Source organism: Lathamus discolor, chromosome 19, assembly GCF_037157495.1.
Source record: "Lathamus discolor isolate bLatDis1 chromosome 19, bLatDis1.hap1, whole genome shotgun sequence".
In the NCBI taxonomy this organism is placed as follows: domain Eukaryota; kingdom Metazoa; phylum Chordata; class Aves; order Psittaciformes; family Psittacidae; genus Lathamus; species Lathamus discolor.
Genome location: NC_088902.1, coordinates 3,038,646 through 3,055,601, shown reverse-complemented (window position 1 = coordinate 3,055,601; position 16,956 = coordinate 3,038,646). Strand labels below are relative to the sequence as shown.

The 16,956-nt window shown below is 58.4% G+C and overlaps 2 protein-coding genes across 6 annotated transcripts; one reads left to right on the top strand and one right to left on the bottom strand.

Moving 5' to 3' along the window:
* The first annotated feature begins 7,036 nt into the window (after positions 1-7,036).
* On the top strand, positions 7,037-8,477 carry SMIM29 (small integral membrane protein 29). Its single transcript, XM_065698453.1, has 5 exons — positions 7,037-7,103; positions 7,260-7,434; positions 7,530-7,555; positions 7,633-7,738; positions 8,058-8,477. The coding sequence occupies exons 2-5, from the start codon at positions 7,324-7,326 to the stop codon at positions 8,118-8,120; spliced, it is 306 nt and encodes a 101-aa protein (XP_065554525.1). The 5' UTR covers positions 7,037-7,103; positions 7,260-7,323; the 3' UTR covers positions 8,121-8,477.
* A 279-nt stretch (positions 8,478-8,756) lies between these two features.
* HMGA1 (high mobility group AT-hook 1) lies at positions 8,757-16,664 on the bottom strand. 5 transcript variants are annotated; one of them, XM_065698454.1, is made up of 6 exons: positions 16,575-16,664; positions 16,162-16,323; positions 12,077-12,182; positions 11,201-11,284; positions 10,753-10,803; positions 8,757-9,913 (listed from the first exon to the last, which is right to left on the bottom strand). In XM_065698454.1, exons 3-6 carry the CDS (start codon positions 12,176-12,178, stop codon positions 9,857-9,859), a joined length of 294 nt encoding a protein of 97 aa, XP_065554526.1. In that variant the 5' UTR covers positions 12,179-12,182; positions 16,162-16,323; positions 16,575-16,664; the 3' UTR covers positions 8,757-9,856. The 5 variants fall into 5 exon arrangements, with proteins under 5 accessions (XP_065554526.1, XP_065554529.1, XP_065554528.1 ...); XM_065698457.1 differs by having other exon boundaries at positions 8,757-9,910; XM_065698456.1 differs by having other exon boundaries at positions 11,201-11,281.
* Between the last annotated feature and the right edge of the window lie 292 nt (positions 16,665-16,956).

Below are 16,956 nucleotides of genomic sequence, written 5' to 3'. Positions count from 1 at the left end.
TCAAACAACATAGTGTCCAGCCTGAGCCCTTGCATTACAATGTGTCTCAGCTTCTCGTTGAAGGATAATGTTCTTAGTTTGGCCTTTAGCATTGCTTTCCTCTTGGTGCTGGTGTGCTCTTAGCTAAAACTGAGGAATACCCCTGCTTTATTTAGGCATTCTGCAAGTTTGCAGCAGATTTGGCAAGGTCACCCTTCAAGTTGCAGGTTTCAGATGCTTGGCTTGGGTTAAACACCAAATGTGGTGATGCTGCACAGTCTCCATCCGAGGGGCTGCTGTTCATTACCTTTCGGCACACCTCTGACCCCTGGGGTCTCATGAAAACTTTATGTCCTCTGCAGCTTCTTAGGGGTGATTTCTTTAATAAGATCACTTTTCCCTTGCTTTTCATGCGTGTGTTCATGGTACGTACAAGGACACCTCACGATGCATCAAGAAACAAGTCTGCCTGCAGCTGAGGAAGAGAGGCAAAATTACTGGCCCTTGAAACACTCAAGTACTGGATTTCTCTATGCACCTATATGTCACCTCAGGGTTGCAAGATGAGTGATGAAGTAAGGGGGGAAAGGGAGACCTGCTGCTCAGTGCAGCGTTGATTCACTCCCCACTCTGGTATTGTCAGCATTAGAAAGCCTCACGTAGTGGAGTTGCATCCGGCCATCTGGGACCTTAATGGGAGAAGCGTGCTCGGCGCTGACGCACCACCACTCATCGGGATGATCTTTTAAACCTCAAAGTACCTAAAATCTGTCGCTCTGTCGCTGGAAGTGTTTGACAGACCACGCTGGATCGCTGCTGTGGCAGGAAAACATCAGCTGGTGGCTTAAGCCAATGCTGGGTGGTGGGTACATGGCATTTGTTGGCTCCAGGCTGGGAACATGAGGGAAAGGAGGACACCCCCAGGATACAAATGTCTCCAGCAGCATTTGTCAGACCCCAGACCTCTCTGCTGCTCTGGAATGGTGTGTGGAGCTCAAAAGGCAGGTGATTTCCCTCTGCAAGAAGGGTGCCAAGTGTGATTAAACTTAGTGGAGCTGAAATTGTCCCTGTTGAGCTCTAGGAATTCTCCCTCAAAGAAGGTTTTGGGATGGTGGAACAGGGATTTCCATGCATTGGTTAATGTCAGCTTAGGAGTCACGTGCAGCAGAAAATGAGGTACAGCACCTTTGTTTTGAAGTGGTTACTGTAAGATGGGGTTTGGGTTTCAAAGTTGACTTTGTTCATGCTGAGGCTTTTCAAAGGCACGTTTCGGATGGGAGAACCTTTGTCTAACGAATATGTTCTGTTTGGGAAGTATTTAGTAGCTATTTTATCTAACAGGTATGCCACGTGGCTGTGCATGGTGGGTATTGGTGTCTGGCTGTGTAAGATGCTGCTGGGCATGGGAGGTGCCTTTTTCCTGGGAGATGCCTAGAGAAGAGTGAAAGAACAGGGCTTTTTTCCCCATTTCTCTGGAGTCTGCGTTCAGTAATGGTGAAGTACTTTGGTCGCTTCACAAAGCTGTCTTTTGGTGTCTCCACAAAGCTGGGTTACTTAATTCTAGACAATAGTTTATTGGCGATAGAGAAACTTGGTGTTGTCACAAAGCCAAGGGAAGCTCGTACCTCCTTTAGCTCTGCGCGCTGTTTCTATTTGTTACAGCCCTGGCTGTGCTCTCTGAGGGTTAGCTTTGGCCAAGCTCAGAACTGCAGTGACTTCATAGAAGAAATGAGTGTTTGGTGTTTCCTTCTCCAGGTCCATCATTTGGCACAGCATTCCTTTGGGCTAATGGCTACTTTGCAAGCTGAAAATGAGATTTATTCTTTTTCAGATTGAAAATAAGTTTAACTTTGGACTGTAAAAGCTCTTTAGGGCTGAGGCAGTGACAAGCCGGAGGGTGCAGGATGTACTGCAGCCACCGGCTGCTGTGCCATGGGCACTGCGTAGGGTAGTTGTTAGTTGCTCGTGACTTTGGGATCTCAGAACAAGACGTGCACCCTCTGAGGGGTTTTACAGGTGAAATCTTGAGATAAATCTGTTAAAGAGAAGGTATCAGGATGGGGCTGTTCAGTAAGCATAGGGCAGATGTATCAAAAGATCATTCTGAGGATTCTGATGGCGAGCTCGCTTGTTCCTGTTTAGTGCTGTTAAACAGAGCTGAAGTCGTAGACTGGTGTTACTGATAGACCCTATTAGCCAGTATCTGTAATTAAAACCCAATACAAGGGGATAAAAACAGGGGCTTTAATGGAGGGGCACTTCAGTGGTTTGGGTTTTTAAGCTGCCTCATAGATCAAATAGGGAGAGCGTATCTGGCCTGTTAGTCTGGCTATTTTATCCCCCCATCTCTTGCTGATGGTCAGTATGGTAAGATGCAAGAAGTACTTGGGAGTGGCTGTTGGTTCTTGCTAGTAAGGCTGCTGTGATTTAATGGGGTTCTTCTCTCTATGGTGCATGATAAGAAACTGTTCAGATGTGAATGCTCTGATGATGATGCTGGCCTTCAGTCTCACTGCTGTGGAGGAAGGTTCTAGTTTGGGGGCTGGAAAGGAGCAGTAGTTCAGGCACCCACCTCAGCTTTCTGACTCGGTGCTGGACATTGTGTGCGCTTCTCAGATTTCTGTTGAGCAAGACGGCAGTTGAGTGCAGTGTCATCTTGAATGTGCCTTAAAGCAAACTCTATAAACTGGAAAATCAACAGGGATCGGAATCTGCTAGTGTTGCTTTTTCCCTTGTGCCGACACAAAGTGTTCAGTGGCTAAAAATGTGGGTAGGGAATGTCAGGAATCCTCAGTTCCCTTCTCAAATTGATCATGGACTTGGGGGGCCTCTGCCTCAACTTACCCATGCAGCGAACATGTCACCGTTTTGCAGCACACTTTATGCTCTGGGCAGCAGCTGATCCAGAGCTGCACAGGGTGAATCTTTGCCTCTCCTGGTTACAACCATTTAGATTCCCTTGCACAGGAACGCTGTGTTATCCCAAATTGATGTTTTGTGCTCTCCGGAGAGCCAGATGAGATGTTTGTCCCTGCGCAAAGCATCCAGTGCAAGCAAACCTGAGGGGATGTGACAGCTTGTGAAAGACAGGTTCGGGTATTTAACTTGCCTGGAGTGGAAGCTACGACTGGTGCTGGCTCCTTGGAATATATCAGGCACTTCAGCCAAACTTCCATCAAGAAATGAAGTTGTTGCAGGTGCTTGGTGGTGTGAAGAGCTTTTATCTTACGAAGATGCTGAACAACTTTGTACCCTGCCTTGAAATGCCTCTGCCTTCCCTCCCGGCCCTGTTCTGCTCAATAAGATAGCATCATCTAGTGGCTGCAGCACAGCCTGGGGATGCAGGTGACCTTGCTCCTGGTGTACTCTCACCTTGTCTCAGTGTTAGATACTATAACATACATATATCTATATCTGTATATGTGAGCCTCACTTGGTGTTGGAATGAATTGAAGACAGAGAGGGCTTTTGGCTTCAGTGGTGGAAGGTGGCGTGTAGATATGTGTAGTGGTTTACTGGATGTAATGTCATGAGGTCTGTACGTGAGAGAGGTGTAGGTGAGTGAAAAAACTAGATTGAAGATGTATTTAGGAGATTTATAAAACCTTTTTGGTGCTACTTGATAGGGTTTTTTCCTTTTTTCCCTTTTTTATGGAAAAGGGAGAATTTTGAAGTTATAATGGAGAAATTGGCTCTAGAATTGCCTCAGAAATGAACCTCGGGAGGTCCAAGAGTGTTTGCTGAACCTCTTTGTGTCCTATTTGATATTTATTACATCAGAAGATCTGGAGCAATCACTTTGTGTTTCCTGCTCGGCCTTCCCAGACCCGCTGTCCCCGGCAGCATTCCCGGTGCCGGCTGGAGCAGCGGGATAAATGATCACCCTGATAGCAGCGGTGTGGATGCCTCTGCTGTGCCTTCTCCATCCTTTATGGAACCGAGAGACGTCGAGATGGAAGCCGCGGGGCTGTGACTGTCTCTTCATGTCTGAGCCGGTTCCAGCAGAGCTTCACAATCAAGGGTAAGACTTTGGTACCAATCCAGGTACTGACCTGTGCTGGCCTCATGCATGGAGCACCAGTGGGAGCGATCCTTAGGGAAAAGGTCGGTGTCTTAAAGCCTCGCAGATACTTTTCCAAGTCATTCAGAGCCCAGACCTGGTGGCAGCAGCAGAGGTAGCGAGTGATCTCCTGGCATTCCCTGCTCCTGCGTGATTGGGATAACTCAGTGTGGGCTCCTGTGCTGGTGCTGCTGCCCAGCTTTCACATGGAAGCATCAGCGAGCTCAGAGGAGGAAAACTGATGTAGAGAGCAGACTTGCTGGTTTATAAGATTAAAAGAAGGCTGAGATTCTCAGTGAGGTGTAAGTTAAATGCTCGGTTCTCTGTGAATTCTGGATGTTTTTTGGACTTGTAATTCCCCATAATCGGTTTGGGTTTATTCTTCTGGCTGCAGACTTCGGTTCCTCACTTGAGTGCTTTGCGTTTCTAATCTGGTGAAGTTAATGTGGTTGTTTGAAATGGTTTGCAAAAACACTTTACAACTGCAAGAGCGCTTTGGAAACCTCATGGTTCAGCTGATGCTTCTCTTTCTTACTGACTTTGACTTGTTCTCCTTTATGAAACATCGGCCAAAGTCAAATGCATTCAGTAGAAAGTGATGTTATGTTTGCCTTGAGGCTCAGATCTTAGTTTGAGCTTATGAGTAGCGCAGGTGCTCTCTTGCTCCTGTTTAGTCTTGGCTGGCAGGGGTAGCTATACCTGTGTGCTTTGGACCCTTGTTCACCCACAGTGTCTCCACAGAGACCGGGGGAGCTCAGTGCCCACTCCACACTCAGCTCTGGTACCGGTACAACCGCCCCCATCCCTCTTCTGCAATGAGGCCTTGGTGTGTTTCGAGATGTCGATGGCTGGTGTTGGGCAGCTGGCAGGCCGGTTCCTTTCCTAAGGTGTCTGTGTGTGTGAGCGAGTGAGTGATGAGAGGTCGTCGCTGTCTTTAAGGGACTTAAGGAAGTGGAAACTGAAACTTGGAGGGTGCAGGTTTGACAAGTGCAGGCTGTAACCCAGTGCCAACCAATAAACGCGCCAGTGTTCCACACACGGCTCGGCTCGCTGCGTGGTCTCTCTTCTTCCCGGCGCTGTTACCCACAAATGTGAACTTGGGCACTAAAGGAGAAAGTGGCTTGGGATGGAAAAGGGATGTCACCAACAGCCTGAAGCTGAGATGGGCTCATCTGAGCAGGGAGGGCACCCTGCACTGAGAGCGGGGTGAGCTTTAAGGCATTTAGTCTTGTTTGGATGCTTCTAGTCCTGACCAAGGGCCTTGTGGAGCAGGAGTGGGCCTGCCTCCAAGTCTGCTCACGTCTATCTCACAAAGTCCTTTCCGAGAGGCCAAGTGCCCACTGGCACCACGTGAGCTGGGCTGAGCGCTGCAAGGGGACAGCGAGGGTGATGGCTTCATGCGTGTGCACGCAGGATGCATGGAGCACAAATGCTCTGCCACCGTCTGATTGCCTTCCCAAAGCCCACGGTCAGGCTCAGGGTAGCCCAAACCCATCAGCGGTCTCATGCCCTCGCTGCCTGCCTGGGTAAGTGTGCCACAGGAACTCTGGTGCTTATCTGCAGAGTGCTTTGGAAGATGCATCTCTTTTCCCTTTGGGATGTGTACGCAATGGGGCTCCTCCTGCCCTGCATTATTACAGCCAGGGAAACCGCTGGCTCGTGCTTGATGTCCTCACATTTGCAGCATGGAGCTGAAGGCAAGGTTAACCTCTGGTGGGCCTGGGGCTGGTGCTTCCCCTGCCCTGGTACCTCTGGCTGGGTGAGCAGGGGAGCGATGCACGGGCTGGAAATCCGGTTGCTTGCTCTTAGCTGCTTAAATGGAGCTTAGTGCTCAGCAAAGCTGTCCCCAGTTACGTGTTGGGGTCTGAGCAGAGGAGGAGAAGGGGCTGGTGTCTCCCACTGCAAGTTCTGGAGCAGAAATACCCCGTGTCACTATTCTAGCTCATCGCCTGCTAAAAACCCACCTTCCACCCCAGTCATGAAGGCGCCACATCTCCAGGCCAGGTTATGCCATTGACCTCAGCATCCCTGGGGAGGTTTCTCCAGGGATGAGCATCCCTCAGCTCCCACTTTGTCCCCATCTGGGTGCTCTGGGCAGCAATGGATGGGGAAAGAAAGGAGTCACCCAGGACTTGGAGATGCTGTGGCCATGGGGAGGGGTTGTGTGACCCCAGTCTGCTCCCTTTCGCTCTCCAAGGACTCTCCTAGAAGTGGTTGGATTCATTTTAGCTGGGAAGAGACGGATGCAGTGCAGCAGGAGATGCTGCAAGCATCCCGCAATGACCCGCTCAGGTGAGATGCTCCCATGTGCCAATGGGTTTGGGGACCGAGGACCGCTGTGGCTATGGCTGGTTTGGGAAGACTGCATAGGGCAGGGGGGGTCAGCATGGACAACGGGACCGGGCCCCCCAGCTCTGCCTTTTCCTGCCTCCTCTCTTCCACCTCATTGTTCTTAGCTGTTAGGAAGCAAACCGTGGCTCCCTGCTCCCCAGTGCCTCCTGCTCCCGGGGGCTGACCCACTTAGTGGGGCCATCTGGTCCCAGCGTGGGCAAAGCGGATTAGCCCCACGGCCGGGATCAGGGCTGGGTGCTGCCACCGCCATGGGTGACACCGCCGGCACCACCATGGCCCCGTCTCCTCGCCCTGTGCCTGTAGCTCCATCGTCCCTCCGTCCGTCCGTCCGTCCATCATCATCTCTGAGCCTACGCATCCCTCTGCCCCCATGTGCACCTCCCACCCTCCATCCTGCATCCATCCGCACACCCGCTGCTTCCACCCCCACCCCAAGAGCCTTTTCCTTGGTTTTTCCCCTTCTTTCCCCCCTAGTTTCAATTTTCCCGTTTCCCCCTTTTCTTCCCTCTTTTCCTCCCCCATTTTCCCCTTGCCCTCCTTCACCCCCCTCCCCCAGCCCGGTCTCTGCTGCCCCCTCCCGGCCGCGCTCCGCCACCACCCCCCCCCACCACCCCCCCCCCAGCCCCTCCCCAAGGGCCCCGCCCGTTGCCCCGCCCCGCCCGTCACGCGCCTCCGCGTGGGTTCCGGGCGCGGGGGTGCGCGGCGCGCGCAGGTGGGGCGGGGATGCGGGGGGGGGGGGGGCCGGGGTTGGATGGGGGGGGGGGGGGGGGGGGCAGAGGTCGTTGGGTGTCTCCCCCCCCCCCCCCATCGAACGGGGCTCCTCATGTCCCGGGGGTCGTTAGCGCCGGGCGCTGACCGCCGCCCGCAGTCGTGTCCCACCCCGTGGGGCCGGACACGGGTGTCCCGATGCGGGCAGGAGCCGGCGCTGGGCTATGAGCAACGCCACGGCCCCCACGGCCCCGGGCGCGGCGGGGGACTCGCTGGTGGGCTACGTCCTGGGACCCTTCGTCCTCGTCACCCTCCTCGGCGCCGTCCTGGCCGCGGTGAGCGGGGTCGGGGCAGGGATGGGGATGGGGATGGGGATGGCGTGGGGGGGGGGTCCGGGGCGGCCGGGGCCCGCTGACGCCTTTCCCCGCAGGTGATGTACATCCAGAAGAAGCGGAGGTGAGCGGCGGGGTGCGGGCTTAAGCGGGGGGACGCCCGTGGGACCGGACCCTGCTGAGCCGCCGCGCCCCGGGCAGGTTCGACCGGTTGCGGCACCGCCTGCTGCCCATGTACAGCTACGACCCGGCCGAGGAGCTGCAGGAGTCGGAGCAGGAGCTGCTGGTGCAGGCGGAGGATGCCCGGGTGGGTTGAGCCGCTCCGGTGGTTCGGGGCTGCAGGGGTTGGGTTTGGCTGCGTGGGGCGTTTTCCAGCCGTGCGCATCTTTTACATGGGGAAGCAGCGTTGAGCGGCGCCGCGGGTGTTTTGGGCCCGGATTGGAGCCCCCGGTGCCAGCCTGCCCTGCGGGAGCATCCCTGCGGGCTAAGCGAGGGGTTGGGCATCATCCATACGGGGGGCACGGGCTGTGATGGATCCTCCAACCCATCCCGACATAGTCTGGGGTTGCTTTGCCCCTCTGGGTCGGGGCTGGGGCCGTCCCCCCCCATAGCACTGTGTGTTGCAGGTGGTGCCCGGCTGGGGGGGGGCTGCACCCCTCCGGCCCCTGCGCGGGGACTGGAAGGCTTGATCCTGCTACAGAGCTGGGACTGAATCCTGCCCACAGGAGCCAAGGGATGAATGCATCCGCACCGGCACCGCTGCCTGCCGGGAAGGGCAGGATGCACCCAGAGTAGCGTGGTGCTGCCGGGAGCCATCCCAGGCCACGAGCACTGATGCTAACGGGCGATCTCCCACCTTGGCACCAAGTTCTGCTGATTTCTTTTGCTTGAGCTGCCCTGCCAGCCCCTTAGAACGTCCTGAGCGGGGCGGCCGGGGCTGGTACCCGGTGCGGGAGCATCCGGATGCGGGCCTTTGCAGGGTGCGGGGGGCACGATGCCTGTGGGGCGGCAGTGCTGGAGCCAATAAAGGTGTTTCTCTGCACTTGGCCAGAGCCTCCTGCGTAGGGCAGGGAGGGTTTCAGCAGGCCACAGGCCAGCCTGGGGGTCAGCATCGTGTCCCCACCACAGCAGCATCATGGCTTGGTTTGGTTGTATAAAGGTGCTGGGGTGGGGGGGGGGGGGCAAGGTTTTGCCTGTTTCTGTTCCCATTGGCAGCTCCCATCCATCCCTTGGAGGATGGTACCATCAAGGTCCTGTGGAGAAGGTTCCTTGTGGAGCACCCGCTCGTGCCTGTGTGCATGGACCAGGGCAGAGGCGTCAAAACGTCCATAAAATGTTTTATTCAAGTAACTGCAAAGAGGAACCCAAAAGGTCGTTAACAGTGAACCCAAAAGGAAAAGACCAAACCAACCAAACCCCAGTTGTCCCCCACCGGGGCCGCCCGGCACCGACCTCCGGTCCCGCTGCAGCCGCTGTGCAGGGAGCGGTGCGGAGGGGGAGCATCCCGCGGTCCCCATCCCGCCGCAGCCGCTGGCCCGGGGAGCAGCAGAACAAAAACCTCGGCTGTAAAATCAGCAAATAATGAAAACAAACGAAAAGCAGCCCAAAAAGAAAACAAAGGGGAAGGGGAAAAAAAACCAAACCAAAAACACCCCCCGGCCCCCAGCGACACCCCGAGAAAGGAACCGCGGAGGCAGCGATGCCCCGGCGCAGCAGCAGCACGTGTGTGAGTGCAGAGAGGAACTTAAATATCCAGAGGTAGTTGTGAATGAAAGGAAAACAACCCCAAAACGAGTACTAAAAAACAATTCTCTGTTTATAACAGAACCGATGGGGAAGGGGCTGCCCTGAGCTGGCCCCACTTGGGACCCCCGGGGATGGGCACCGAGCCCCAGCAGCGCTGCGGGTGCTGCTCCCACACACATGGAGCAGTTGCCCAGGACTTGGGGGGGGGCACAAGGGGAGGTTTGCCTGGGGTAGCAGCGGGCCGGGGCTAAGGTCTGATCCATGGGGGGGTGCTCGCCTTCGCTGACCCCCTCATCCCTTCCCTGCAGGGTCCCCCGGGCAAAGCCCAGCGCCCGCTTTGGATGGGTGAGATCACTGCACTGGGGGGGCAGCAAAGGCAGGGGGTCCCAGCCCCAGCTCTCTGCCAGGCACCCCCTTTGCCGATGGGGCTGCCCCATAACCCAGCACCGGGGAGAGAGGGGAACTGGGACCGGTGCCCCCCCCAGGGTAGGGGTCTGTGGGGGCCACCCGGGTTGGGCCATTTTCCAGTGCTGCCGTTGTCTGAGGGTGAGGAGGGAGCGGAGGAGGGAGGAGGACAAAGCCAGGGCCGCGCCGTGGGTTTCTCCCCATCCCTGTCCCCCGGCCGCCGGGGACACGGGACCATCGATCAGGCAATGAGGTAGCGCCGGTTCCGGAGGTTTCACTGCTCCTCCTCGGATGACTCCTGGGAAATGTTCACCTCCTCTTCATCCTGCTGCTGCGAGGCGAGGGAGCACGGTCAGGGGCTGCAGGCACCCCCCCGTCATCCGTGGATGAAGGGCTCCCCGGCCACATCGCATCCCTTGTGCGAAGAGGGAGGCACCAGCATCCTCCTCCTGGACCGGGGCACTGCCCTTTGCTCCGGGTCTGACCATTGCCGGTCGTTAAATCCCAGGTAAGAACCGCGCCCCCCCCCCGAGGTGGGCTCAGTGCGAGGAGGGAGCCCCACATCCCGATGTGACGCTGCCCCGTCCCCAAGTGCCCCGGGGTGGCCGTGAGCATCCGCACGTGGTGCTGAGTCAGGGCGAGTGTGAGCATGAGTCAGCGCCGGCCCCGCTGCCTTCATGGAGCAGCAGCTCACGGTGTCCTGGGCATGGGATGGGCTCGGTCCCACCCTGGGGGCCCCAAAACAGCCCCTGGTTCTGTGTCACCGGGCCAGGAGACCCCCGGATGCAACCAGCCCCGGTTGGTGTCAGCCCTTTTGCCTTCCACAAGCAATTAAAGTGGGAAAAGGGGCAAAACCTCACGTGGGGCGGAGCAGCATCACAGCCAGGATGCTGCTGGGTGTCCGAGTTGTCCACGGGGATGTGGCACGGGGCTGGGGACAATGGGATGTGCACGTGGGGAAGGGAGATGAAACCTGCTCTCAGCTGTCTGGGTGGCACTTGTGGGTGCCTGCTGCATCCCATGGGACTGTAAACTAAGGGGAGGGGGGGTGAAATTAAGGGAGGAAAGCACAAAATCCGAGGTGACCATGATGCACAGAGGGGGGCTGCTGCACACGCAAAGGGCCAGGCGCCCTTCCAGCGTGGAGGAGGAAGGGAAAACCCCACTCACCGACTTTTTGGGTCGTCCTCGAGGTTTCCTCCCTGGTGTGACTGCGGCTTTCTGAGCAAATTGGGGGCAAAAAAGAGACGTTTGGGGCAAGCTGGGGCTGGTCCCTCATCCCCAGGATGCTGCTGGAGGGGGAGGGAGGGTGCGGGTCCCCTTCCTCCCACCCAATGACTGCCAGATTCATCACCCCAATGGCACGTCCCGGCCCGCAGGCAGGACCCCCCCCCCATGACTCACGGGGTGGGCGCAGGATGTGAGTCGCCTGTTTTGCAAACAGGTTCCTCGCTGGTGTCCTCATCCTGACACGCACAGTTCCTGGCCCCCCCTCCCCTTCCCTGGGGGTCAGAGCCACCACCACCCCCCCCCCCCCAGCGATAGATCTGCCCCAAATTGTTTGTAATTGAGCTCAAACCAGAGCTTGGCTGGAGCATCACCCATCCCCAGCACCTACCCTGCCTTTCGGGGTGGCCTTGTTTTTACTGCCCTTCGGCCGTCCGCGGGGTCTCTTGGGGGTCGGGGCCTCACTGGGCTCCTGCTGGAGGGAGAGCAGAGGGGGGGTCACTGTGGATGGGGGTCCCCGGGCAGGGATGCGTGCCCCGAGTGGCTCCCAGTGCGCCAGGATACCCTGGGATGCACCAGGACGCCCTGGGATGCTTCAGGCTTGGAGTCCCATTCTCCGCAGCAGAGATGCTCTTGCACGTGGTACTGGGAGCACTGGCTGCACTGGGATTGGTGCTCAGGCTGCTGCGTGTCCTTCACCCGGGCTCATACATGACCCATCCCACCTGGCATTAGCAGAGTGGCTTAGCCCATGGTCCTGGCTGGTTCCTCAGCCCCGGACCACAGCTTGGTGCTGATGCTGCTGCCTGGCAAAGGGAACCTGCCAGGCAGGAAAACGTGCCCCAAGCCCCCCCCTGCCCCTGGGAGGGGACTGGAGGAGGAGTTGGCACTGTAAAGGCTCCAGCAGCATCTTATCCCTCTGAGCAGCTTTTGCTAATGGGGCTTTAATTAGCTCGTCTGCAAAGGCAGGTTCAGGCTGAGGTGGAGCAAGGGGAGGCCTCAAGCCCTTCCCTGGCCAGGAGCAATGGGATGTTATAGAGCTAAAGGGGTGTCAAACCCCTTGGGAGGGTTCTGAACAGCAGAAGGAGCTGCCCAAAGGGAGGTGATGGGGGCTCATTGCAGGCATCCCCATCCCTGTCCGGGGGATGCTGCTTTGGGGTGCAAGCGGGGGGATGTTTATTGCTGCCCTGTAACATGGGGGTGCCTGGCCCCGAGGGCATCGCTGCCCATTGGGGTCCATCCCCACCTTCCAGGGAACCCCACATACCTGCGGCTTCTTCCTGGGTCGCCCCCGGCCCCTCTTCTCCGACACGTCCTTCTCCCCTTTGGAAGCCAGGGGCTGGCTGGATTTGGCGCTGGATTCGCTCATGGTCCTTCCAGCAGCGGTGAGGAGCAGGAGGGGGAAGAAGCTTGGTCAGTGATGGTTTGACCACGCTGGCCCACGCTGTTCCCTCCGGCCCTCACCCCGAAGCAAGCAGGCACTGAGGGCACAGAGGGATGAGTGGAGCAGCCGGAGCCTCCCGTTGAGTTACAGCCATGCCCTGTCCCTGCTACCCCCCAGGTAAGGATGCTCGGCCCCCTGCAGCCACCTCCTGGTCCCTCTGTAGGGATGGGGATGGCAGTGGGGTATCAGCACAGACAGGAAGTGACAAGGACCAGGGTCCCCCCTCTAATAACGCCTCTTAGAATTATCATGCAGCTGAAAAGAGCAGCTTCTACCTTATTCCATCCCTTCCCAGAGGCTTGCCTGCATCCTGCTCCTCTCCCTGCATGGACCAACCCACGGTGGAGAAACCAAAAGCATCACTAAAAGCTATGCCTAGAAGAGACCCCACCTGTATTTTTGAACCCATTCAGCCCTACCACACCGAGGGGCGCAGGACTTTTGTGCCCCAGAAACACAAAGCAGGCAAAGCCCATCCCTCCTGCTGCTGCAAAACCGCCCCGACATGTCCCTCCTGCAAACAGGCCCTTGGTGCCTGCTGTGCATCCCATGGCACAACACCCGCTGCATCAATCAGTGCTAGGGCAGCTCCTGGGGTCCCCAGCAGGCATGTGGGGAGCAGCAGCTCTGCCCATTCCTGCAGAGCCCATTCGCTTTCCAGAAAGGAGGAAAGCGGATTCAATCTGGAGTCTTTTGAAATCCCAGACCTGCTGTTGGTGAAGGCAAGTTGGAAAAAGGTGAATGGTGGCACGGGGCCTCTGGGCATCCCCATGGGGGTCCTAGGGCCCCACATCCAGCCCCACTGCACCCCCACCCTGCTGGGTTTAAGGACAAGGGCCCCCCAAGCTGGTCCCTTGTCCAAGGGACACTGGGTCCCTTCCCTGTGAATGTTCCGAAGGGCTGGATGTCTTTCCTTGCTCATAGGGAAATCCCACAGGGGGAAAGGCTCCATCTTCCCCCCCTCCACTTCGACGCTCCCCCAGGGCATAGGGAAAACCTGCTCTTCCAGAGCCGCGGGGCCAGATCCACACCCAGCTCCTAGCGCAGGAGCCAGGAGGTTGGGCTCCAGGCTGGAAGGGAGCAGGATTGCGACCACAGCCCTGGTTCTTAATGGTGATCCGGAGGGCAGGGCACCCACTCCGCTCCTTGGTTGGGAGACTGTGGCCATTTGGGGCGGGGGGGGGGGCACCTGCTTGGGGGGGTGATGTGATGATTCCCAATGGAAACACCTCGCTGCCCATAAGCATGGGGCTTGGAGCTGCCTGGGAGAACAATCACAGCTTTGCTCTGGGACGGACGGAGCAACCCCCCCGAGCCACCTCTCCCCAGGGATGCTCTGCATGCGAAGACAGAGGCACTCTCCCTATCTCTGCCTACGGGGTTAATAACCCCCGCTGAGCAACTGGTTTCAATTTGGGCCGCATTAGAGCAGCTGGGACAGCGCTACCGGAGAGAACAGGGTTGCGGGGGGCAGCCAGGGTGCTGACCCCCCCCCATCCCAGGGGATGCTGAGCCTCATGGGGGTGGCTGGAGCGGGCACGGGCGGGATGTGCAGTGCCAGGAGCCAGGCTCAGACCTTCGAGGCGTGTTAGAAACCAGGCGTCAGCTCCTGCTCCCCTCTGAAAGTGACTCACGAGTGCAAAACAACAACAACAGAGAGACAGAAACCACGCTGCCGTGTAACCACCCCGAAAGCATTACTCAGAGCAGCCCGGAGCCCTTCGAGGGGTCTCTTAGACAAGAAAAGAGAAGGATGGTTTAGATTTGGGGCAGAAAAACGCCTTTTGAGCAGGGGCTGGGACGGGTTTGTCTCTTTTGAAGTCAATCTTTGTTAGAGGAAACACAGCTTCCGAGCTGCGCCGTACCCTCTCCCGAAGCTGGAAACAGATGGGCCCAGTACAGCCCCCACTGCTCTGTGCTGGGACAGACACGGCCCCACGCAGTGGCTCCAGACGGGGATGCTGAGGGGACCTTTTCCCCCCGGGAATGGCCCCCGAGCCGGAGCCCGCTGCCACAGTTGGTGCTGGGGAAAGGATGTGCACATCCCATCCCTCTGCCACCTCCAAGCTGCCCCCATGGGCTCCAGGGCTGAAATCAGCCCCGGGGGCTGAGGGCTCCTTGCCCTGCTTCAGTAAAGGGGGATGAGGATGGAGCTGGGGGATGCTCCCCACTCCCACCCCAGCACCTTCCCAGCCAGCACCCGAGGGTGGCCCCAGCTCGGTAGCACCTGCCTGGCCCTGGGTGCATCCCGAGCTTGCGGATGGTGCCGGACACAGTGCGGGAAGCAGTTCCAGCCCCGCTCATGTGCATCGAAGCCGTATGGGAGGGAGGGAAGGAGGGAGGGAGCAGCAGTGTTGCCATGGAGGAAAGGAAGCAGCTGAGAGAGAAACCTTTCCACACAGGGAGGAATCAGCCGGAGAGGAGGGCAGGGGGCTGCCAGGCTCCTCGAGGCCGGGAGGGATAAATCTGTGCAGGGCTTGGAGGTGGAGGGGCTACATCTGCCTCTGGATCGATGGAGTTGGGGGAAGTAAAACTCCTCCCCTCTCTATCCCTATGGATGGGGAGCCATCGGACTCTCATTCCCCAGCCCCAGTGTGTGCTCCACGACAGGAGCTGGGCCGTCCTCAGCTGCCACCTCTTGCACAAGCATGGGTTGGGTTGCAAAAGAGCCAACCTGGTCCCTCGGAGCGATGCTCCTCGCTGCCCCTGGGCCTGCTCCTGCCTCCCCCAGCCCGCCCGCGCTGGCTTACGCTGCTCTGTGCAAATAACCCCATAAATCCCCCGCTCCTGCTCCTGCCACCTACTCTTAGATTAAACAAACCAGCCCAGGAGAGGCAGGAGACAGGCGGTGGCTTAGATCTTAAAGGGAAAAAAGCAGAAATCTCTTCACGCCCAGGAAATCCAGCCCGATTGCAGCTGGAGAAGGATCCCGGCCGCACCTCCTGGCAGAGGGAGGACGGGAGAGGGAGGAGGGGAAGGAATAGTGGAGCAGAAGTTGAAGAGCCTGTTCGGCAGGGGTGCGAGGGCTGGGAAGGGATGTGCGCGGCTCCTCATTAGACAAACCCTCCATGGGGCTGCTTTGAAGCCCCCCCCTGGCCTGCTATTAAGGAAAGTCACCCCCCCCCCTTCCTTCCTGGGCATGCATAATAAAAGGAAGTGATAAAAGAAAGGAAGGAGGGAGGTGGGGGAGAAAGAAAAGAGGCAGGAAGGGCACCATCACACGCTTTGTGAAGCCCCTGTCCTGCGGGGTATAATAAAGCCCCGGGTGGAGCCAGCCCTGGGTCACATTCCACCGCCCCCCCCCACAACCATGGAGGGCTGGGTGCGGGCTGCGCGGCCCCAAGGTCCCGCAGCGTGGGCACCGTGCGGGGTTGGGGTTGAGCCCCCAGCACCGCAACTTCGCCCGGACCCGCGTGCGTGTGTGTGTGTGTGTGTGTGTGTGTGTGTGTGTGTGTGTGCGCGCGTCCGTGCGCGTCCCCGTGCGCCCGGCCCCTCGCACGGTCCCGGTCCCGACCCCGCGCCGCGCACCTTGCACGGCCCCGCGCACGCTGCGAGCCCGGGCGGGGGCCGCGGCCGCGCATCACCGGTACCGCGCAAGTGGAGCCAAAAGTAGCGGAGCGCAGGGGACCCCCACATTCCCCCCCCCCCCCCCCCGCACAGCCAGGTGCATCGCACTATTAATACCGATAATTAATAACAACAATAATAGCGAGAGGCATTGCGGAGCCGGGCGGCCGCACGCACACACGCGTCCTTGCACATACCAAGCAAACCGGGGGCGATCGTGCACAGCATGCGGAGGGAGGGAGGGGGGGGGAGCAGAACCCGGCTCTCCCCCCCTCCCAACCACCCCCCGGCCCTCCCCGCACCCCCCGGAGCAGAAAGGAAAGAGGAAGGCCGGCACTCACAGTCAGCTTGATCCCGGAGCCGGGTGCTTGGGGTGGGTTTTTGGGGGGAGGTTTGGTGTTTTTAGGGGTTATTTTTTTTGTCCTGGCGTGTCTGTGTTGTGAAGAGAATTAAACCACCCCCCCCCCTCCCGGCGGCGGCTGCTGCTGCTCGCAAATGCGGATCTGAAAGGAGAAGGCAGAGAGAGAGGCTGCGACTCGCACACGCATCCACGGCTCAGCCAGGCCCCCCTCTTATTTATATAAATAATAAAGCGGGGGGGGGGGGGGGGGAATGCTCCAGGAGGAAGGAAGCTGGATCAAAATCATTTGCAGGAACGAGGAAAAAAAAAGGAAAATAGGGAAAAGGGAGGGGGGGGGGCGGAAAGGGGGGAGAAAGAGGGGGGAAAAAAAAAGGAGCGAGCTCCCAGCCTTACTGGAGGGGATCCAGCTGCTAAAAATAGCAAAATCACACTCGAAATTAAATAAGGGCAACCAGGCTAAGGGGAGCTTCCAGCCCTTGCGGAGCGGGGGGAGGAGGAGCCCGGCTGCATCACGGCCGGGGGCGGGCGGCGGCGGGGCCGGGACCGATAGGTCCGTTCAAAGGGCTGCGGCGGGCGGGCGGCGGCTGCTCCCCCGCCCCGAGCCCCGGGGCCGGCGGAGGGTCCCCCCCCGGGGGGGGAATGGAGGCAGCGCCGGCGGCGAAGGGAGGAGAACCCCCCCCCATCTCAGCCGGGGATGCTCCTGGCGGTGCCATGCGGGGGGCACGGGTACCCTTGGGTGCTGAACGCCCCCGGCAGAGCGGACAGCGCTGTTTGA

What these genes read in the sequence shown, in the direction of transcription:
- HMGA1 (XM_065698454.1), bottom strand. Translation starts at nt 12,178, where the DNA reads ATGAGCGAATCCAGCGCCAAATCCAGCCAGCCCCTGGCTTCCAAAGGG. An exon ending in AGGCCACCCCGAAAGGCAGG is followed by an intron (nt 10,804 to 11,200) that starts GTAGGTGCTGGG and finishes CAATTTGCTCAG; the next exon opens with AAAGCCGCAGTCACACCAGG. An exon ending in GAGGACGACCCAAAAAGTCG is followed by an intron (nt 9,914 to 10,752) that starts GTGAGTGGGGTT and finishes CTCGCCTCGCAG; the next exon opens with CAGCAGGATGAAGAGGAGGT.
- SMIM29 (XM_065698453.1), top strand. Translation starts at nt 7,324, where the DNA reads ATGAGCAACGCCACGGCCCCCACGGCCCCGGGCGCGGCGGGGGACTCG. An exon ending in TACATCCAGAAGAAGCGGAG is followed by an intron (nt 7,556 to 7,632) that starts GTGAGCGGCGGG and finishes CGCCCCGGGCAG; the next exon opens with GTTCGACCGGTTGCGGCACC. An exon ending in TGCAGGCGGAGGATGCCCGG is followed by an intron (nt 7,739 to 8,057) that starts GTGGGTTGAGCC and finishes TGTGTGTTGCAG; the next exon opens with GTGGTGCCCGGCTGGGGGGG.